This window comes from Chelonoidis abingdonii, chromosome 22 (genome assembly GCF_003597395.2).
Source record: "Chelonoidis abingdonii isolate Lonesome George chromosome 22, CheloAbing_2.0, whole genome shotgun sequence".
Classification (NCBI taxonomy): Eukaryota; Metazoa; Chordata; order Testudines; family Testudinidae; genus Chelonoidis; species Chelonoidis abingdonii.
The window spans coordinates 18087883-18111748 of NC_133790.1; the positions used below are offsets into that span (position 1 = coordinate 18087883).

At 40.3% G+C, this 23866-nt stretch overlaps 1 protein-coding gene and 1 long non-coding RNA gene across 3 annotated transcripts in view; one reads left to right on the forward strand and one right to left on the reverse strand.

Moving 5' to 3' along the window:
• PPIL2 (peptidylprolyl isomerase like 2) overlaps positions 1-23866 on the forward strand; it is a 152780-nt gene that overhangs the window by 70667 nt on the left and 58247 nt on the right. For both annotated transcript variants that reach the window (XM_032776982.2, XM_032776988.2), the window contains 2 exons: positions 12923-13012; positions 15797-15830. In XM_032776982.2, coding sequence (XP_032632873.1) covers positions 12923-13012; positions 15797-15830 — 124 coding nt within the window. The remainder of the gene's footprint in view (positions 1-12922; positions 13013-15796; positions 15831-23866) is intronic.
• On the reverse strand, positions 2527-6501 carry LOC142045835 (uncharacterized). The gene is made up of 2 exons (XR_012654726.1): positions 5780-6501; positions 2527-3643 (listed from the first exon to the last, which is right to left on the reverse strand). It is a non-coding gene; the product is annotated as an uncharacterized LOC142045835 (long non-coding RNA).

Consider the following 23866-nt stretch of genomic DNA (forward strand, 5'->3'; position numbering starts at 1 on the left):
AGTGAGGGACTCTAAAAGACCAGCTTTTCTGAAGACCAGGGGTTGGAGCCCCCTGGAAGGCTGCGAGCAGGTTTCAGGGGGTCCACAGAACAGGGCTAATGTTAGACTCACTAGAGCCCAGGACAGAAAGCCAAAACTCTGTTGTGCAGAACTGAACCCCGGGGCCTTGAGCTTTGCCACCTGGGGCTGAAGTTGAAGCTGGAGCAACTTAGCTTTGTGGGGCCTGCTGTAGCCTGGGGCCCTATGCAATTGTCCTACTTGTAATCCCTAACGCCAACCCTGGCTTTTATATGCAGCAGACCCGATGTGGTGGCATAAGTGGGCCATTAAGTTTTTATAGCATATTGGAGGGACCTAAGAAAGAAAAAGGTTGAGAGCCCCTGCCCTACACCTAGGTCTGGCATCCACAGTGTCCTCCTTCAGTGCGTGCCCCACTTAGCACAGAGGATCAAAGTTGTTATAAAATACATATTTATTATCTCTCTGTAGGTAATACAGCAACACTGAAATTTCATTTTAAAATAATCCAGTGGGCTAGAGTTGAAAATTTCAAGGTAAAGGCCTCTTGCTGAAACAGCCCATCTGCTGTTCTCCTATCTCTGAGATCATAAGATTAGCTGATGTTGGGGTTCTTCTGACAGACGTTAAGTTTTTTACTTAGTTATTTTTGTGTCTTAAAACAATACAGTAATCCACATATACCAAAGTAGTGTGCAAGCTGCTAATCAGTAAGATTGATGGTGATGAGATTCTGCCTGGCTGCATATAAAGCTAACCAAGAAATGTTTTGTATTGATCCAAGTGCAGGAAATCAATATTGCATTGCAATTGAAATCATCACTTATGCTGTGATGGGTTACAGAAACAGAGCGTGCAATAGGATTGGAATCCAAAATTTCCTGGGTGTGCATCTGAGATTGCTTGTCAAGGTCTCTGTGAAACTTTACATGAATTCCAGAATGGCAAAGATGTTGTTTGATGTATAACTTACTGAACTGAAGAAAAGGAGTTAAAAAAATTTCTGGAGATAAGCTGACTTTTCTGTTGATTTTAAATGCCTTAAATGAGGAGAGATGCAGAGATGCAATACTGTTCTCTTTACAACATAAGGTCATTCCTGTTTCTTATTTTATCACTGTTTTCCTCCCTGTCTTTTTCATTCAGATACAGTGTGTTCCACTTTGTGGAGACATACTTAATCAGATGGTCACTTTTATTGGGACATGTGCCAGGGAGCTGAATTAGTCTAGGGATAGTGTATTTCCAACAAATGTTGCTTAACTGGAACATTAATTCTACTTAGTGGAGATGCATTTGGCTACTGCACAGGATTTGCTAGTGTTTAACCAGGTGTTAAATTCTTAGCTTTGGTCTTTAAATGTAAAAAGTTGCTAAACAAAGATAATATGAGGATGAACTGCAGTGGATTTCAGTTTTATTCTTCTGTTTTTATTTAGTATAGTGTTTTATTTCATCTGAGCGTAGCTGAAGTCCAGGTATCTTAGTTCAACTTACCTGACTGTCCTCATGGCAGCGAGTCGACTGCCGCGGCTCCCCCGTCGACTCCGCTTACTCCTCCTGCCGAGGTGTAGTATGGGCGTCGATCAGCGGATCAATTTATCGCGTCCAGATGAGATGCGATAAATCGATCCGCAATACATCAAATACTACCTGCCAATTCGGCAAGTAGTAAAAACATACCCTTAGTGTAAAAGCAATTGTAGCTTGCAGTTTCTAAGCTTTAAAAAAAAAAAATCCTCAGGTGTAAAAGCAGTTAGAGGAAACATTTGCTGGTAGGCTGTGTTGATTTCAGAAGTAGAATGGTCCCTCAGAATGCTGTGTTGGCAGATAAATCAACCTGCCCTTCTTCGTGATGGGTGAATCTAGTAATTTTCCATAGTTCTTTGATAAACTGTATATCCCAGATGGTTTCTTCCTCCTTTTGAAGCAAGTTGGAAGCTAATGTGTAAAATGCTTTGAACTTTGTTTATGAATATAGTCAGGAGCGGCGCCAGGGTTTTTGGCGTCCTAGGCGGGGGTCCTTCCGCGCTCCTGGTCATTGACGGCAATTCTGCGGCGGGGGTGTCCTTTCATGGCTCCTGATCCTCGGGGCAGTTTGGCAGCAGGTCCCAGAGTGAGTGAAGGACCTGCCGCAGAATTGCCGCTGAAGACCCAGAGCGCGGAAGGACCCCCTGCCGCTGAGGGTGGCAAAATGCCGCCCCTCCAAATAGCGCCCTAGCGGTCGCCTAAATGGAAGCACCAGCCCTGAATATAGTATCCATGATTGGGATTCGAGGAGGAGCATGATCTTCTAAACAAATGTTAATGGCAAACTGTTCATTTAGCTGCTGTAACTTGTTCTGTGTGTCACAATAGTGTTGCTGTTGCGTGTTGTTTGTGCTACTTTGTTTGCTCATCCTAAATCTGGGACTGACAGGAATAGTGGAAGGATTCTTCCCATCTCTGGGGACCATAACTGTCCCCTGTATGGGCTGATCTCCCATTGCTTCAAAGGCATTGTCCTGCTCTCTTTTTTTTTTTTTTTTTTTTTAAAAGGAGGTATTTAATTCTACGCTGAGGCAGAGAGGGGCACTTAGCCTAATCCTTTTTCCCCATGTACGCATCCTGGTGGGATGGTCTATTTGAGCTCTGGGTGTCTGTTTCGGTTCTCATAGTGTGCTTTGGTTCTCAGTGGTCACCTGGTGGGATTGCAAAAGAACTTTCCCATCCTGCAGATATGCACGTGCAGTCTGAGAGAGGGATAGCTCAGTGGTTTGAGTATTGGCCTGCTAACCCAGGGTTGTGAGTTCAGTCCTTGAGGGGGCCACTTAGGGATCTGGAACAAAATCAGTACTTGGTCCTGCTAGTGAAGCCAGGGGGCTGGACTCGATGACCTTTCGGGGTCCCTTCCAGTACTGTGAGACAGGATTTTTTTGCCTTCCCCAAAGCACATGGCAGGCTTGTGTTGGGTCGATCACTGTTTGTTTGTTTGTATATTTTCTGTGCTTCAGTTTTGTGGGGCAGGTGTGCTGAGGTAGAAGGGGTCACTCAATGATCCCCAGTCCAGAGGACAGGGCTGAGACCTGCAATGGTAAGCATGACAAAACTGTTCCCCTTCAATGTTGTATTCTGCTTCAGGCATCCTTTGCTTGGGTCTTGAGTCTTGAGTCCTCTGATGAGGACACATGATTTGGGGTAGCTGGCTATTTATCAGAGCTTATGGCTTCAATTGGAAGTGAAGGCTAAGGTAACTTCCCTTTCTAAGGTGGAGTCTGTATGGCCTGTGATTGGACTGCAGTATCGCCAGAAAACTGCCTGAAGAGCTGTTATGCCAACTCTTTTCACTTACTGATGCTTGCTCCAATAGTTAAAGAAAGTTGTGGCTGACATTTGAACCATACCAAATGTCTCTGTCCATATCAGTAACATTTTACAGAGCACGCAGCACAGTGGCGTAGTATCTTAGAGCTATTCAAGTCCCTAATGATCACGACTTGTGCATTTGTTTCTTTAACACAGCAAATAAAAGTTAGAACAGAAGGAAACACTGACGGTAGTAGGAACAGATTCTCTGATTCTGGAGAGCTAGTGAGTAAACTTAACAAATTAGGTTAGCAAATTAGATGCCCTGTTTACCTTAGGCCTGGTCTACACTACGCATTTAAACCGATTTTAGCAGCGTTAAGCTGATTTAACGCTGTACCCATCCACACTACGAGGCCCTTTATATCGATATAAAGGGCTCTTTAAATTGGTTTTTGTACTCCTCCCCAACGAGAGGAGTAGCGCTAAAATTGGTATTACCCTATGGGATTAGGGTTAGTGTGGCTGCAAATCAACGGTATTGGCCTCCGGGCGGTATCCCACAGTGCACCACTGTGACCGCTCTGGACAGCAATCTGAACTCGGATGCAGTGGCCAGGTAAACAGGAAAAGCCCCATGAAATGTTGATTTTCATTTCCTGTTTGCCCAGCGTGGAGCTCTGATCAGCACGGGGGTGGCAATGCAATCCCAAATCCAAAAAGAGCTCCAGCATGGACCATACAGGAGATACTGGATCTGATCGCTGTATGGGGAGACAAATCTGTTCTATCAAAGCTCCGTTACAGAAGACGAAATGCCAATATGCGTTTGGAAAAAAAAAATCTCCGGCTAGACAGGTGCTGCATGACAAGTGTAACGGGAAGCCGAGACTCAAATGGAGCTCAGGGAGGGAGGCGGGGTACTGAGGATCCAGCTATCCCACAGTCCCCGGCAGTCTCGAACAAATATTTTGCATTCTTGGCTGAGCTCCCCAGTGCTGTAGTTCAAACACATTGTCCGCGTGGTTCAGGAATAGCTCGTCAATTAACTCCCGCCCCCACCCCCCACATGAAAGAAAAAGGGAAAGAAATAAGTCTTCTGACTTCTTCATGTCACCCTATGCTCTACTGAATGCTTGTTTTGTAGATGCGATGCTGCAAGCAGTAAAGAGCATATCCCACTCTCTCCCTGTCCGTGGCAGATGGTGCAGTAGGACTGGGTAGCCCGCCTTCGTTCAACCCCGTGAGTGCTCCTGGCTGGCTCAGGTGGGGTGGCCGGAGGCGCTGGGTGAAAATATGAATGATTCTCGGTCATTCCCAGTAAGAGGTAGCAGAACGGCTGGTAATGTCCTCCTCATTAGCACTGGGGGGCTGAGCTCCATCAGCCCCTCCCTTTCCTGTTAAGAAGAGATTCTGTCCTTGCCTAACTGTCATAAGCAAGCGGCATCTGGCTTTCTCTCCCCCGCACTCTTTAATGTCCTGCCTGGACTGTCAAGGCACAGAAGGCTGCCTCCCCCTCATTTACTCTCACTAACAAGTCACTGTTTCTTATCCTGCATTCCTTAAAAACTTCATGACACAAAGATGGGGGACACTGCCACGGTACCAGGAAGGTGCGGGAGGAGGCCCAAGCAACGGGTGGGGTTGTTGCAGGGGCACCCCCGTCAATCGGCATGTAGCTCATCATGTTCTGTGGGATCCTGAGCACGGAGCGGGCTGTCCTCTGATACCTGGTTCTCTAGTACACTTGCCCCATATTTCTAGACAGTGACTGACTCTATTTTTAGAAACCATAAAGGAGGGATGACTGGGGAGTCATTCCAGTTTTTTGCCTTGCGCCCCCGGCCGTTCAAGCCAGGGCACCCATGATAGCAGCAAACGGTAACAAAGGACAGATAACCGTCTCTTCATGGTCCAAGTTTACACCGGGCAAGCAGACGGTACAGAATGAACTGATAACCGTCTCTGCTATCATGCAAAAGCAAATGATGCTGCTGTGTAGTGCTGGAGACTAACCTCTGTCCGTGGCATCCAGTACACATAACGGTGACTGGTGTAAAAAAAAAAAAAAAAAAAGGCTGAACGGCTCCATGGTTGCCGTGCTAATGGCGTCTGCCAGGGCAATCCAGGGAAAAAGGGCATGAAATGATTGTCGGCCCGTTCTTTCCTGGAAGGAAGGAAATGACTGACATTTACCCAGAACGCAGCCACACAATGATTTTTGCCCCATCAGCCACTGGGCTCTCAACCCAGAATTCTAAGGGGTGGGGGAGACTGGAGGAATTATGGGATAGCTACGGAATAGCTACCCACAGTGCAACGCTCCGGAAATCGACGTTAGCCTCAGGCCATGGACACACACTACCGAATTAATGTGCTTAGTGTGGCCGCGTGCACTCGACTTTATACAGTCTGTTTTATAAAATCGGTTTATGTAAAATCGGAATAATCCCTTAGTGTAGACGTACCCTTAGACTGTGTTTAGATAAACTGATCAATTGCTGTTGTACTCTCAAGTGACAAGCAAAACTGGGCTATGAATTGTTCTACAGATGCCTACTGTAAACTGTGTTTGCTACTTCATCATTTTAGATCATATTCCTTAATGGTAGCACTCTGAAGAATGTTTTTGAAAAGTGAAATTTAGCTGTCAACTGAAATTCTGATTTATTTAAACAAAATGCTTTTAGCAAGTACTAAATAACTCTTTAAAATGACAGGTTTTTTGTTTCAAGAGAGAATCTTAGTTCTTCTGCTATTGTTTTTAAAGAGCTACTGTAGCTTTAAGTAGCCAGATTAGGTAATTGCCTGATATAGTTTCATTACCTAAGATACTTTTTGTTTGTTTGAATCTCCATGCATCATTGTGAGCCTTGTGAAAGGCTCTACTTCAGGGTGCCCTGTCTAATGTTTATCCATTGCACATGTCATCTCACCTCATTTGAACGTCACTGTTCTCTCATCATTTTAGTCAGTGTATTGACCTCAAGGCATCTGCCCACTGCATGATTGGATTGATAAGGTTTTGGTGAGATCACCATGTAATTTATGTGAACTAGAAGCCCTGCCTCATTCCTTTTTAATAAACAAAACATAGAGCTGTCATTCTTCTCTGTCGCCATAGCCCATCTGTTTATCACGGCGCTGAATCGGATGAGAAGGCTGGCAGAGGCTGTGGTGCTAGTGGTGAATAGATGTGTTTAAAAACCCGCCTGTCCTGTAGGATGTCCCATGGTGAGTTCCACTGAGTTCCTGTCAGAGACAATACTCCCTGCAGCAGAGATAGAGCATTAAGATTGAAGGGCTACGCAGAGGAGCAGCTACAGTAAACATGTCTGATCCTCAGAGAGCGGTGGGGATTGTGGGAGGAAGAGCTCAGTTTAGAAATTTCCCAGTCACCCCATTATATTTCTTGGAAAGAAGTGATGCAGGAGAATAGCCTTGAAGAAATACTGCGTGGACAGAAATGCCTTTACTAAATAAAACCTTCAAAAGCAAAACAGAATCTGCCTTGCATTTAAAAAAAAAAAAAAAACTGAAAAATTGCAAGCCTAGTTTGAAGTCTGAAAAATGTATTTCACCAGTTCATGCTTCTTAGTAGAGGGATTCTGGCATTGGAGTGATAAGATGAAAGCTGTAGTGCACATAATAGAATTTTAATTCACAGAACCAGCTTCTTATTATTTCAAATTATTATTGCCTGGACACAGAGCATTAATGAGCACATTTTGTGGTTGTGCAGTTCAATGCAGCTGCTACAGTACAGCCACAGCTTTAAGAAGACGAAAACAAATAACTGGAGTAGTGGAATTAGCAGTAAAAGAAATTATACAGTCGTGTGAATGATGGCTTGTGACTGCTTAGTGTGGAATTTCTCTTTAAGACACATGTGGATGCTGAAGGGATGGAACATTTTGAAATGATTAGCTCTTCACATAGTAAAGCCTTCTTGCTTGCAGTCATAGCAACAACTTAGAAGCTGCAGTTCCTTTCCCTTCTACTGTATCTTGGCGACAGAGGCACAGCATGTTTCTAATCTATTTCTAATTGGCTACTTAACTGTCCAATAAGAATGACTTTTAAAAAGATAGCAACCCATTTTTGTTGATGAGAAAGGAAAGCTGTAAACTGAGAAAATAACCTGGCTTGGTTACTTATCCCTCAAGTCTCTGGGTACAATAAGACAGATGAGTTTTGCCTGGTTTACATCTATGCTTTTGGCAATGAGAAAAGCAAAATGTGATCAGTCAGTATTTGTAAGGTATTACATTATTCAGCTAGCTCTTTTACTAGGACTTTAGATTTTAAAAAATGGTTGTTTTTTTTTCTAATATTTTCCCCTTGCTTGTAATGTCACTGTCCATCTTTTGTCTCTGTTCCATTTTTACATGGTCTTTCTTAGGAACAACCAGTTTTTCTCATTCTGAAATCCATCCAGGCCCTGTAGGTGGTGCAATGACAGCAGTCAGTATGTGCCACTACAGCATCTAGTTTGCAGACATTTAGGTAAGCTAAGACTAAACATGTTTTGAAAGAAATGAAATCTCCATTTTCACATCAGACACACGTGTTCCCTGCCAGCTAGCAGGGGAAGCAATCAGGTCAGTTTCTAGGGCAGTCAGCCTTCAAATCCTTTGGAATGGGACTCTTGATAAGAGATCAATGCTTGTTTTGGGAAGGAATTTTCAACCCATTGACAAATGCAGATATCTGACAAAGTACCTACAAAATATACAGAGAGAGGTTAGTCTTTAGGGATGAGATTCATCCTACTGTAAGTAGGAAGTTGCCAAAGATGCTGGTCAGAGTTTGGAAAAGAGTATACCCTTCCCTATGGTCAAGGACAGCACACATGTTGACTCATTTTTGTGGTCCTAACACAATCTGAGTTGTTAGCCCTGGGAAATCCTACTTTTTAGGCTATTTTTAATGACCACACTTCTGGGGAGAAAACCTCTGGATCAGTTTTACATTTGTCCTCTAGAAGTGTTGTTGTATCTGATTAAAGAAAGCAGTTGGTCTGAATACTTGAGAAAATGTAAAATTTAACTTTTTTTCCCCTGTTGCTGTCTTTAAAGCCTACATAATTACACAATGAGAGGGCAATATTACATCCAGCTTCTGGAGATGAGTGAATGCAAAAGTTGTAATGGACAAATTGGAATTATTTTAAGTATTTCTGACCTTCCATCTATTGCAAAAAAGGGCAAAGAGGAATTGTCTATTGATAATGGTGCCTACTTGGAACAACTACAAACAAGAAATACTAAAGAACTCATTGTCCACTGTGGAGGCTCTGACAATAATAAATAATCTTCCAATGCACTTTATACATTAGCATGTACGTTGAAAAGTCAAATGCCACGAATGCCAGCATAGTAGCTGATCATGCAAAAAGATTAGGTGAAGCAAAGTTATCTCTGAAAGCCACGTCAGGTCTCAAAGCTGTAGCTTTGGTGTTCATCTTACTACTGCAAATTTAAGTCAGTGTAGCAATGCCCGGTAGTAGATACTAACTATGGAACTGTTTGATGGCCTAGTTAAAAATGTATGTGATGGTTCCAGTCTAGTTGTTAGTGGACAGGCGCACAAAAAGGACTATCCCAGTTGGCTTTCTTGTTGATAGTCTTTGCAGAAAGACGAAGGATTGAATGGACACTGAAGCTAACCAATCTTGTCACGCTGGAAGGAAGCAATATGGAGGAAGGTTGTGCTTTTCGGTGAATAAGCAGAGGGATTTGCATTCCAGAACTGTCAATCTGGCATCTTTCACAAGCACTAAATTCAACCTCTCCAGACTACTGTACTCCTTTCAGGAGTCTGACCTGTCTTGCATACCCAAAATTTCACCCCATTTAAAAACAATTTATTTACAAAATCAGCCATAAAAATACAAAAATGTCACGGTATATTATTACTGGAAAATTGCTTACTTTCTCATTTTTACCATATAATTATAAAATCAATTGAAATATAAATATTTTGCTTACATTTCATTGTATAGTATATAGGACAGTATAAACAAATAATTGTGTGTATGAAATTTTAGTTTGTACTGATTTCGCTAGTGCCTTTTACGTAGCCTATTGTAAAACTAGGCAGCTATCTAGATGAGCTGATGTACCCCTGGGAAGACTTCTGCATACCCTCAGAGATATGTGTACCCCTGGCCGAGAACCACTGTCTTATATGGTATCAAAGATGGTAATAACTGTCCTGTTGGGGAAGAGAGAAGAAGTTAGTTGAGGTGGGCTGGAGCTTTTGTTGCTGTTTAAAGTCTGATTCCGTTTCATCACAGGTGGTGCTTGGGATTCAGCTGGAACTAGCAAAGGTGGCAATGTCTTTTGGTCCCTCTCTCTGGCCTGGTCTGGTTAGGAAAGGATCAGGATGATGGCGACCTGGGGTGGCAGTCATGATTGCTCCACTAGCCAATTTGCCCCATCCTCAAAAATACTTTAAGGGTTCCAAGATGGAGGGAATAAATCATCCACTCATTATTTTTGTCCATCAGTTAAGTCTAGTGTCTGACACGTCAATTTGGGTTCACTGATTTCTGGTTCTATGTTTTTCTTATTTACTAGATGTGATCTTAACACAGTCCTTGAGTTATATCAGTAAGACTTTTTGTTTGGACTAATTCAGGCTTTCCATCTCTTTTGTATTTTTTCCCATCAGTGTTTGTTGTTATAAGACAGTTATTAGTGACACTTTATGAACATTCACTCACTTCTTGCAGTTAAACTCACAACTAGAGTAAGTTTTGTGGCCCAGTTATCACCACAGGTTTCAAGCTGTGATTATCAGTAGTTTTTGAAGAAACAACGTAACCATTAGGGTCTGCCACATGTTTAAAACTAGTGTCTGGTAATAAAAACCTTTTATTGGTTCCTGTACAAAAAAGTCCGCCATAAATGGTAACAGTAATGTTGCTAAGATACTGTTTACCTGTGAAAGTGTATGTCTGTTGTATGATGCATGAGGTGCCATGGGAACCAGTTTGGTAGCAATTATTTAAAGAAAACCTTGCAGTAAATAGTTCTTATATAGTTGCTAGACTGCTTTTCAACAGCTGCACACTCAAACCTAGTTTCTGAGATCCGATATAATAACTGGAAACCCATTCAGAGAGCTGGGTCAGCACAGGTCCTGCTGTGAATAAAAAATTCATTAGCAGAAAAAGTACTTCTCTTCTATATTTTACAGAGCATGTTTTTCAACGTAAATACCTAATTTATGTGGCAAGTGTATTATCAGCATTCTGTGGATTGATTATTGGTTTTAAACAGTTTGGCACTAAATTCCATATTCCCTCTGGGGCTTCAACTTTCAGCTAATTTCATTTTCCTAAAAAATTAATTACAGGTTGCCGTATTCCCCCCAAGAGAACTAATTAACTGTGTGTCTCCAAAGAGTTTTTTGATTCTCATGAGGAGTATTGCCTTCGGCTAAAAGCTGCCAATTCCATTTCTGATTCAGAGAGGAAAAATTTCTTTTTAAAAATGCAAAAACCTCTGTGCTCATAATGTCCTTCCAGGCATTTTTCGTGATCCATAGCTTTTCCATTCTTGATTCTAATACAGCACTCTTTCTATTATGGTATTTTCTGATACACACAAATGATTCTTCCCTGGTCAGATTTTACAAGCATATTATTTTAAAGTGTGTATATAACTTCAAAAAAGGTTTTATATGTACTATAAACATCAAAACATATATAGACCTTCCTGTTTGAAATTATTGGTTATGTATGACACAAGCCTCCATAAGGATGTTGCACAAATATATGATTAAGTATCAGTCTGTCTTAAAATAAATATTTTAATCTAATAATAAGCTACACTGCAAAGCTGAGATCAGAGTTAGCATTAGACTGAATTGAGTCTAGCTAGTTTGTCTTCCACTGTAGCTGTCTGCTTCATTTTCTATATGTTGGGTAGATTTAAGAGGAAATATAGTACAGCCTTGATTATCCGAAAAATGTGTGGCCAATCAAGGGAAATTTCAGTGTAATTGATAGACAGTGTGGGACATGACCCTGTTTCCAGGTAACAGGGAGTTTCAGGCAATTGAGATTTAGATAACTGAGGCAGTACTGTAGCACAGTTTCCCTTTGGGAAAGGGATCAGAGAGATCATTTAATCTTTAAACGTTTATAGTTCATTTATTTTTATTTTTTTGTAGAATGTCTGAGCGTGCCTTACTTTTGTAATAATGTTTTAGACGTTTTATGTTCATGACTGAGGGCAGGCCTACATTACAGCCTAAGCTGATATAACTTATGTTGCTCAGGGTGTGAAAAAGCCCTCCCTCCTACCAACATAGCTTCTGCTTCTCGCCGAGGTGGAGTAATTATGCTGACTGGAGAATGTTCTCCCATTAGCTTAGCACGTCTTCACCAGATGTGCTACAAAGACGCAGCTGCATCTGTGTAGCTGAACCAATGTAGCGCTGTAGTGTAGACTTGCCCTGAGTCTTGCCTCTGTCACTGCTGGAGATCAGAGCAACATTACAAATGAGCCATACTGGTGTCATGTCAATGCTAAATGCATCAGTTTTATTCAGAAAGAGGTTCCAACTCTTGCAAGTTTATCTCTACTAATTTACAGAGTGTTTTGCTCATGCTGGGGGCTTATTATCACACGCAGAGCGCAATAAGAATATTTCTAAAGCCTATTACAGCTCAGCTTGTTTAAGACATTCTTCTATGTAATTGGATTCATATTATTTCCATAATTTACAACTGAGGGAGGAAAAGCATGTCCAAACTAAGACAGGCTGTTTCTCTACTTATGAGGGATTCCATTCTGGCACTGCAGAAAAGAGAAACTATGTTGATAAAGGGAAAGACAAGTATTTGGAATATCAGAGGTCATCTGTGCTGTGGTTTTTTACTAAGTGGTGTTTGAATGCCATGATTGAGGATAAATATCTTTCATTCACACTGTAAAAGCAAAGGAGAAATATGCAATGTATCTAACATAATTGGCTAAGATTTACTTTTAGATTGTGAAAATAAGTCATCAGTTTCTTTGAACCAATTAATATAAAATATTGTGACTTTTGTGATGCCAGTCCAGTTCTTCGTGGTCAGGTGCCTCTTATCGCAGCACAACAATACCGTAAGTGGCATGATTATGTTCCCTTGTGTAATTGTTAAGCGAGGATGTCAAGGCCTAAATGAGCCTGAAGAATGAACCACTCTTTCAAATCTGGAAGTAGTCTTATCAGAACAGGATTGAGGTATGTTGCTGGGACTTGTTAGAGATAAATAGATGAATTTGGTCTCCAGCATTATCCCCTTTATTGTCATTGACTTCACTGGGAAATATTCTAAAAATAAAACAATACATAGTGAGACTAATGTTCAGCATCTTTCCGTGCCACTTGGGAGAATTACGTTTCACATATTGCTGTACAGGGTGTCTCTCTCTGATATACAATATGCTCTTCTATAGGATTTTTGTTGTGGTTGCTGTAAACTAGTGGGAACTCTTAATCAGAGTCCTGACTAATTAGTCCTTTGTAACAGACACAGACAAAAAGCGATCATTTTAAACAATGTAATCATTGATTTTACCGTCTAAAGACATTGCTTCATTAAATACTTAATCTTTTTCAGACACCCAGAGCATGTGAAAACTTCATCAAGCTGTGCAAGAAGAACTATTATGATGGAACTATTTTTCACAGATCAATTCGTAATTTTGTGGTGAGTATTGAACAAATGCTACATAATGCACAATAGGTTTTGTCCCTCATTCCCCTGAAATAGGAGTTGAATATATTAGACGTGTTAATTTAAAATTTTAGTTACTTCCTTGGAGCAAGTAGGTGTACACTAGAGATGGTCATGAAAAATGTATCTTGGAAACAAGGATTATCCTCACGTAGTGAGGGCAAGATGTATAAATTCGATCACCTAGCAGCTGTCACTGAAGAGTACTGTTACTCAGAGCCTGATTCAAAGTCCATTGAAATGCCTGATTGGCCAGACTCTTGTTGTCTTCAGCAAGCTTTGGATCTGGCCTTTAGTGAATAGAGCTCAAAACCCTGATCTGGGTGGGTAATTTCTCAGCCCATTTAAATCCCATTCAGCTGACACTTGGTTTACATGATACATATTTTTACATCCAAAATATCTGAACTTCATTTAGTGAGGTTCACAGCCCTAGCTGAAACAATCAGGAAGTCAGTTTCTGAGGGACTTCTGGAACTGATCTCTGTAGTTTTGGTATACAGGGGTTAGAGAAAACTGGCTAACTCTTGAAGGTGTGTTTGGGTGTTCATTGAAGTCGAACCTCCCGGGGGAACCTGCCCCAAGGTGTGCCCTCTCTCCATACAAGTCATGGAAATCTACATCCTTTCTTACCTCTTTGTTTGAGGACAGCTGTTGGAGAGGAAGTAAGGTATGCTGGCTTGGGGAGAGAAGGTTTCCCAACCGAAGACTCAGTCCTATAAGGTGCTGAGCACTCTGCTCCAATCCATCAAATCACTGAAGTACATGCTTACAGTTAAGCTTGTGAGTAGTCCCATTAACTTCTGTGTAACTGCTCTCATGATTAAAGTAAAGCACGTGCTTAAGTACTTTGGATTGGGGCCCAGAGTGCTTAGCGTTGTGAATAATCTCAGCCTGTGTTTGTGAACTTCTATAAGCACGAATCAGGTTTAATCTCACAGCAAAGGTTTTCGGAACCTGTTTGTTTAAGAGACTCGTTTAGTGACCCATTCTGATATTCTGAACAAAACATGTTTTAGGTGAGATTTAATTTTGAAAATTAAAACAAAAAATTAGTTTTGGTTACAAGCCATGCCAAGTAAATGGTTCACTTGCTGCACTTTTAGTTTTGAATGAATAATTGTTTCAAATGTTACCCTTGTGACACCTTATTAGTATGCCAGCTCCTTAAAATGCATGGAAAGATGCTAGCATTGATTTGCATAGGTCTTAAAATCAAGCCATTATAGTGATGCTACTCACACTCATACATGTTAGGGCAGTTTCTTTCAACCTTTCCAGACTGTCCCCCTTGCAGGAGTCTGATTTGTCTTGCATATCCCCAAGTTTCATCTCACTTAAAATCTACTTGCTTACAGCACACTATTACTGAAAAAATGCTTATTCTCATTTTTACCATAATTTATAAATAAATAAATGTCAATATAAATATTGTACTTACATTTCCATATATAATATATGGAGAGCAGTATAAAGAAGTCATTGTCTCTGTGAAATTGTATTCTGTACTGATTTCACTAGTGCTTTTTATTTAGCCTGTTTTGAAACTAGGCGACTATCTAGATGAGTTGATATACCCCCTGGAAGACCACTGCATATCCCAACATGTATACGTACCCTTTGTTGAGAACCACTGGCCTAGGGCACTGCAGACATTCCCTTAAATGGAACAAAATATTGTTAACTAGTTTTTGCAACACAGGGCTTGTCTACGCTACCCATCGGATCGACGGGCAGCGATCGATCCAGTGGGGGTCGATTTATCGTGTCTAGTATAGACGCGATAAATCGACCACTGAGTGCTCTTTCGTCGACTCCGGTACTCCACCAGAACGAGAAGCACAAGCGGAGTCAACGGGAGAGTGTCAGCTGTCGACTTATCGCAGTGAAGACACTGCAGTAAGTAGATCTCAGTACGTCGACTTCAGCTCTGTTATTCATGTAGCTGAAGTTGCATGTCTTAGATTGACCCCGGCCAGTAGTGTAGATAAGTCCTTACTTTCTGAAGCACACTGAAGTCAATGAGAGTCTTTCCAGTGACTTCAGTGACCTTTAGGTTGGGTCCTGTGATCCTAAAAAAAGAAAGTGACTTCTCCATTTGGCAGCACTGTGTTCCTAGGTTAATATCAAAATTAAAATGGTGCTTTCACTGTGATTTCAGCTAACTTGCACGCTCCCTCTGCTGACTTTGGAGCAATAAAATCCAAAATATTGTTTTTGTATAGGTCCTACATAAACAATGGATATCTTGGTTGGTTGGCTTTATTTTGGGATTTTTCTTACAACTCATAAAATGAATATAGTGCTAGAAAGATGGAAGCAAGTGCAGAAAGCTTTTTTTTCTTGCTGGAGCTTTGACTGTAAAACTAAATACTTTTCAGACTTTAAATGCAGTGCATCATCGACTGGGTAACTTAGGGCACAGCAGGTGATGGAAAAGATATTTTTCCATTAACCTGTACAAGACACAGTTCATTTATTTTTCCTTGTTTGTCCACAGGAGTCCTGTTGTTGTTATAAACCTGTCACTCTGCTAGATGATTTTCCAGGAGCATATGACAACCAACTGATAATAGAAGCCCCAAACTAGTTGTAATAATTTTCTGTTTATTAGCTTGCCCAACACACCATTTAGAAGTAAGAAAAGTTGAGCAGAATTTCTCTCTTGTGAAAATATTTTATTTCTCATATCTAAATATTAGGTATATTTTACTATAGTATACTGTAGGATATAGTATTTTGTTTTTAATTCTGCAGATTCAAGGAGGTGATCCTACTGGAACAGGAATGGGTAAGTGTGTGTGTAAATACAAAGTGCTGTATAAAGACGTGTTACTGGCTGGTTTGTATTAAGAGAGAGAATTTCCATGAGTCTTGTTCACAATTCAGTGTGCTTGGATTGTGTTATAAGAAGGAAAAAATATTATGCATGAAAGGAAGGTTCTCTCTTTATTCCATATCAATGAAATGTTAGAAACCCATTGAGGCTAGTAAGTGGCCAAATACTGTTCATTCCCCCAGAATTAATCCCTTTGTTAGGCCCTGCCTCTTCCCTTTTTGTTCCTAACTTCTAGGGATCACTTTGTTGATACTTTATCCTGCCTGTTCTTCTTTCCTAGCCTCTGTGATCTAGATACAATGGTGACAGCCGCCGTAGAAATGCAAATAGTTTAGAATAAATATATATGAGAGTTGCTCCTACTACTGCCATGAAGGCTCCTCAGGGCACTGACAGTCTTGTTCTGTATTAGGTACATTATGAGCTTACCTGATGCTGTAAACTGGTCCTCTGCACACCTGTACAAGTCAGTTTTGCCTGCTCACTACCAAATGTCATCCAGCCTTCACAGCTGCTTGTCAGGCAGGCCCCAGGAGTTTCCCCACATTCTGTTCTACTGCGAAGTTACACGTGTGCTGCTCACCTGTACACACACAGTGTATTCCTGTGCTCATACAATCTGTTTGTCCAAAGGGATGTCTATGTCATTGTTAAATACTGTAGTATGTATTATTCATTTATCAATTCAGATATATTTGGACTGGCCAAGACGCTACCCCAACGAGCATAAAGGGCTTAAATTAATGAAGGATTATGCAGCTGCTGGATCAGAGTGCTTAGGGGTTCTGTGTTCTGAGTGCTGAAGCCCATTGAAACGATGGGTTACTTATTATGTGTTTTGTTACTCTTGGACGGTCCGGTGAAATATGTTCTGATCCCATTAGAAGATGACTATTGGTTTGAAGGTACCTAAAGGCATAATTAGGAACATCTTTAAAAAAGAGAAATGAAAGAAGTGCTAGGGGACTATAGAGGTACTTAAATGGGGTAGTGCTGTACCCCAGTAGCCTTTCACTTCTATAGGCAGGAGTTTAAATCTTGTTGTGGAAGAAAATGGACTTGGTGATGTCATTCTAAGCTCCATTTGTGCAAATCATAAAACTACCATGAAATGCAGCACAATTAACAATCTGTAGAAGAGTGGTCCAAAGCTGGCAAAGCAGTTACGTTGAAGGTTAGGAATGAGTTGCAATTTTGAATGAAAGTTAAAAATTTAATGCAAATAAAGCTGGGGGGCGGGGGGAATCCATAATGTGTATCCTTTCATTTTAGGAAAGAGTTTGATAGAAGGATGGAATCCCAAACCAGAAAGAAGATTCTCTGATTTTTTTCATCTTGTTTTCTTCTATTTACTTCATTTTAATTGGTTCTGAATCTACTATAGACCTGGGGGTCCTGCCTGAGGTTTATAAAGCTTGTAGCAGTTCTAAAACTGACAGTTTATACCCAAGTGGCTCTGACAGTGCCAGCAGCTCTTCAAAAAGTTGCTCTAGTTCAGGAGAATCCAGACATTGCAGAAATCAACTTTTCAGATAAAGAAGCAACAAGACTTCCTTTCCTCAGGCCTACGTTTTTTTAAAGACCTTAACTTGGTTCCAACCAGAAATAAAACATATTTGAAATACTTGATGTGACAAGAGCTGTTAGAAGTGCTAGGCTCCTACAGGACTCTCAACCTTGTTTTGTGTGTCTGTAGTCATTAAAATTATACAATTAAAACAACTGTGGGGGAAATCTTCAAGATGTGTTCTTGATTACCTAACAACTTCTGTACAGCTGAGTGATCCAACTGCAACAGGTTTTAGTTTCACAAAGCAACTTTTTGTCTGCTTAATTCAGTCAGTATTTGCTATTGTTATCTAATTATTATATTTGATCTTTTTATACTTCATTAAGTACTAATCATCTCTGATCATACTTACTATTTTTGATGCACATAGGGTGAGCAAACAGTTACAACTATTATATTTCTGTTTCTGACAGTGCATATTCATGCAGCCTTTCAAAAAAACAAGATTGAGATTGTGTTGCTGAATCTTTTTGTCTTTGTTTCTGAGATGGGTATATTGAGTTATGCAAAAACAAAGACATTTATTTAAAAAAAAAAAAAAAAAAAGAGCGAGGGGCAGAAACTCTCCAGGCTTCCTCCTTCTCTCTCATTATTTCGGCACATCATAAAGCAGAGGAACAAGAAGTATAAAATAACTGTTTTGATACTCTGAGAGCAGCGAGTTTAAATGCTATAATCAAAATATTCTAAACTCCCTCTTATTTGCGATTGATTAAATTGGGAAACCGTAGGGTTGTTTTTTCTGTTGCTTTCAAATGTGGAGTCATTGTACGCGGAGGGCCTGGGTTGTTGAACACAGCTGCAGTCCTGAGCTGCTATTGTTTTGTTAGCTACTGTGTTGTTGCTTAAAAATAACAGATTTATCATGAAATACAGCTCTATTCTGCTCACAAAATGGCTTAATTCTGTTCTCTGAGTAGCTCTGAAAAACGCCAGGATTATGTTTCAAACCAAAGCCTCATTTAAAGGTTCAGAATAAATAATGTTCTGATTTCAGAGTCCTGGTATAAGTCATATACCACAGAGTGACTAAAGAAGTATTTGTTAGAAAGTTAAGTTTGAAGTTGAACTTTTGGGTCATTGGGCAGAACCTGTTGGTATCAACATAGCAGGGTACAATCCTGACACGGCACAGTCTCCTCTGTTTTTTTCTGTAAGAATCGGTTATAGCGCTTGTTTCGAAGAGAAGTACTGTTTGAATAGTGCTAAAATACTAGAATTTAAGTAGAAATAAAAGGGTAAGAGATGGCCAACATTGCTAGGACAGCAGAACTATTTTGAGGAAGTTCTATGGTCTGTGTTATACTGGACGTCAGACTCGTAGATTTCCAAGGCCAGAAAGGACCATTGTAATCATTTGTCTGTTTTAAAAAAACTAAACAAGGTTTTAATCGATAAATCAGAGCTTTTATATATTTCATTTCAGGGGAGTTAACCTATAATATTTTACAAATAAAATTAATCTGTATCTTAGAACTTTTTATTAAATGAATTTATCAAAAATCCCCTACTAAGGAAACCTGTTGGCTTTTGTCAATTATTCCTTTATCAGAAAGCAAGCAGATGATGGGGAAATCACAAAGGCTACAAACAGGAAAAACAAGTATATCATCTTAGTTGGCACCATATCTCCTTGGTGAGAAAACTGAAGTGTTTCATGAGAATACTGGTGAAAGCTCAGGTATTTTTATTTGTGAAGCACATGGGGTAAAAATTTTTAAAAGGACGCAAGTCCCAATTTTAAGAGAGACTTAGGCACTTCTGAAAATTTTACTCATGACTTTGTTGCTGTGGCCCTTGTCTGTTTTGCAATATCTATTTGGAGGTCGCAGAAAACAATTCAACAAAGAATAGCATTGAATTTCAAGAAGATTATTTTGCTGCAAAGATGCCACCAGGAAGGATGTTAGGCGAGACCAGTAGAAGGACAGTGGTTGGGGCCATACTGGTAGAAGAATTGGCAGATGTGAAATTCATGTGGTAATGATCTTTTCATGGAAAAAAGTGGCAAGTTCCATGCACTTAAAGTTGGAGAGCGATTGAAGGGGGGAGGAGGATGTTTGGAGCAGGGAGTTCATAGTGTCCAACACTGAGAGTCACCAGTCCCGTTTTAAAATTGTTGTTCAGCATTTTGGACGGAGTCTATAGTTCAGTACGGAAGGACGACATATCTGCAGTGCCCCTTATCCTGAGAATTACGAAAAGAAAGGAATTTTGGGTCTCAGCAGCAGATAGATAGATGACGAGACAACTGTGTGAAGGTTGGAGAATTCAAACTCTGACCTGGAGATAACTGCAATGTTTTCTCTGTCCTATGTTCAGAAGTGTAGTGTCTGGGCCAGTTGCCTTAGAGAGTTAAAACAAGGATCAGCTTAAGTTCTGAGTATTTAACTCTCTGTATGTGTTAAGTGAAGGGTCTCTTAAGAGCCTCTGCCCTCCTCTCTCCACATTAAAAAAGTGCTCAAGATTGGCTATTTAAAAAATAAGGGCTCGTGGAGCATGAATGTTTATGCCTATTACTTCTGATAATGCTAATTAGAATGGGATGTGTAAATCCATGCTCATTGTATGTAGCTTGAGGAGTTCCATATGATAGACTAGTTTCATTGTCCCAAGAGCTTGTTTGTTCAAGGTAGATGTTCACGGGGGTTTCCTTGAGTCATTCTGTCAATTCTGAAACTTTCCCAACAGGCAGGGACACCGGGGGGGAGGCAAATGGGGCACACAGGGGCCCCCACGAGAATATAATATTCTATAGTTTTGCAACTTACTTTTATGGAAGGGGCCCCCAAAATTGCTTTGCCCCAGGCACCTGAATCCTTTGGGCGGCCCTGCCAACAGGCTGTATATCTGCATTAGAGAAATCTCAGAAAGTAGGAGAGGTTTGTTTCAGTTCTTATTTAAGATCATACATTTTCTCTAAGTGAATTTTCAGACCTCTGTTAGGATTGGCCTCAACTTGTAAATCTCATACCATGCTTTGTAGAGTATGTAACACAGTGGTGGCAACTTGGAGCTCGTGTTCAAAGGAAGCGTTCACCCGATGAAGATTACTGTGGACTTAAAAAAAAAAAAAAAAAAAAAAAAGAGTATATGATTTTAATGCCTGTAAATGTTAATTGCAAAGGTTGCACAATAAAATGTCCCAACTTGAGTGGGAGCAACTGGACATGATTAACTGAGATTTCACAAAAAGTTGTAAATTGTACTCCACTTTGCAGTTCTTCCCAAAATGAACTAGGCATATGACTAGAGGAATACAATTGATCAGCATTGAAGCAAAAGGAGACTGCTTCCTCTAGGGATAAAAAAAGGCAGAATTTAGTCAGTATTAGTAGCTGGTTAAATTTTCCAGTACTGCCATATGAAAAATCAGTGGGAGTTAGGTGCCTAACTGCCAGCCTTTGAAAATATACTCCTGCATTTCAAAAGTGTCCCCAGTTATGCACTTCTATGTGAGTGTGTGTTCGCATAAAGCAAAAGGAGACATTAATTTCTTTAAAACAGCATCCCTCCTGCCTCCGTCCTTCCCTTCCTGTCATTGTGACCTGACCTACAGGTTAATGAACTAATCAGAGTCACACTAAGGGTATGTGTACCCTTTGAGCTGGGGGTGTAATTCCCTGCTCTAGGAGACATATCCACGCTAGCTGTGATCAAGCTAGCATGCCAAAGATAGTGTTGTGGCAAAGTAACAGGAGGCACTAGCCACCCAAAGTGTACTTACCTGTCTGAGACGGTAGGCATGTACTCGGGCTGACTAGCTCCTTCCACTGTTCACACTGCCAGGGCTGCACTCTGTTTTTAGAGCACTAGCTCAATAAGAATTAGCTTGGGTTTGTCTCCTCAAGCTGGGGTTTACTCCTTGAAGTGTGAATGGAATGCAAACACCTTCTGCTGAGAGTGTTGGGCCCCTAGTGTCTTTTAAACCCATGTGCTGTTAGCTCATACAATCCAGCTGACCTCCACTGCTAAATCAGGGCCCCAAAAATTTAGAATTAATTTGTGGAAATTTGTTGTATCCCTCCCAAAACTTAGATTGGAGCATTTTAAGTCTGTCAACTTTAGCTTACCTTGCCTCTGTCTTTTGAGTTTGTCTGAAGATAGGTCTGCAAAGAACTTGACTGTTTTCATCCTTTTGAAAGTCTCTGAACCATTGAGCAAATGAATCTCTGAAGTTTTTCTGATTGTGTTTAATATTGTCAGCACTTTTTTTCTTGAGCATTTGGTTGCAGGACACTTACCTGGTAAAAATCAGAAATCTGTCTGGATACCACTGAGAGACTAGCCAAGGGAAAAATCAGTGAAATAAACAAGTTTATTAAAAGCATGTTTGATATTTCATGCCCTCTATTTTCAAAGAATTCATGAGAGAGAGAAACTTTATTTCAAAGGCACTTAAGTTGAATATGATGGAAAATCCAATCCATAGAGAAGAGAATAGAGGCATCTCCATCATAGGCACCCTCTCTAGTGTTGGTCAGAGGAAGAGATTTCTTAAATGCCATTAAGACCAAAGGAGAATTTACATTGGTTGATAATCCTATTTCATGGTAGAGGTAAGAAGGAAGGACTTTACATCTCTTGACTTTTGAACAGTAGGGCATGAGGTGACCATTTGCGACTGGTCCACACCTGGCCCTCCTCAATAAGAGTTATACTCTTTAGGATGCAAACTCCGCTTTATATCTGCTGGATGAAAACTGAGACGAGACTTGCAGCTTTGTCACTGTAAGAAGTGGAGTGAGGAGTTTAGTGATTTGCCTCTAATCTGTTATGGACAGGATGTTATGCATTTCTTTGGAACTTGATGACCAATTAATCTTTGGGAACCTGACTCTACAATATGCTGTACAGTAAACTTTATCTCTTCTTGTTAGTGAGGATTACAATAACTCCAGTGCTTTTCCCTCCCCGCCACCAGAAATGGTGGATGATCACTAATTTACCAGACAGAAATGGAAAAACTTGTTTTATCTTGTACACTAGAAATCTGGGTTCGTAGTTTGATATTTTATCAGGAACTAAGATACAGAATAAGTAGCCATGAATATTAGATAATTGAAATGACTAAAGCTGATCTAAGTTACTCTTTTTGCTATTTAATAGGCAACATGTTTATTGCAATCTATTCATTTCTTTTTTTTCATGGTGTATGATGATTGTCATCTTTTCTGTAATTTACATGATGTATTGTTTAAAAACAAAGTTAAAAAAAAAAATAAAACCCAGACCAACCAAATCTTTACCCAGGCTGCTGCTTCTAAAAGAACCAAGTTTCTTACCTAAAACTCTTGAATTCAGTGCTAATGCAATGTTAGGGGTTCCCAGAGAGAGCTGAGTCCTGGGACCCAGGTTTAACATGGATTGCATTCAAACACCCCTGTTCTCTGACTCCCACTTCTGACCTTCAGGCACCACTCACTAGCTATGGCAACATTTGGTTTTGGTTTCTGTCCTCAACTGACCTTTTAAGCAAATCTTGGAGGTTCATAGGTCATGAACTGTGCAATGGCTAGAGTTTTTGTTTCATCTAATTAGATGGATTTCAGTCATTTAAGCTAAGTAAATTTTAGTTTTTAGATTCTTTAAAAAATAAAGGGCACAGCCAAGTTACTAACCAATAGCAGTGACAGATTAGTTGATACATTTATTCAAACCTCTCGAGATGTATTGGGTGCAATTTCTTGAATGAAATACATCGGAAAAGAACATGTGTTGTGCTTAAACTCCAGATTTTTTTGTCCTGTTTCTGTTGGGCTGTTTTCCCCCTGTTACTCCAGTGTCTAGAGGAACTACCTGCATAGTACAGAAGATGTGTGGGACCATCTTAAAAACAACAGATGCCCCTGCTTCTCCTGGGCAATGGCTTTGAAAAGGTGCAGCATAAAATCTAGTCTGTCAAGCAAGCTGGATCTGAGCAGTGGGGCATATTTTTGACACTCCTGCTTTAAGCTTTCATCACAGTTTGCTTTCATGCTGAAAGATAAATGTAATGTGGATCAGATGCCTTAAAACAAGGAAATATTGAACCCAGACATTTATTTTGCAGCATTAAATAGGCTGAAATCTGATAGTAATTTTACCTTGACCAAAAATAATTTATATATGAAATAAAACTTGGAGTAACTCTTTCTTTTATTCCCCTATCTCTGTCCCCCAAATAACAATAGCTGTTTGGGTGGTTTATTCTTTCTTCTGTGGCTGTGTGATGCATGGTTGGTTAATCCTAGAGGAATTAGAATAGAAGTAATGCTGTCCTGTACTTTTCCCTTATGTCTAGTAGAAACTGCACAATGTTCCCTGAGAATAAGGTTACTAACACGCCCAGCTGCTCTTGAGTCCCAGACATTGTTTACTTTTCACTAAATCCTGCTTCCCAGAACTAGTAAAAGGCCAGCTTTATACATGCACATGT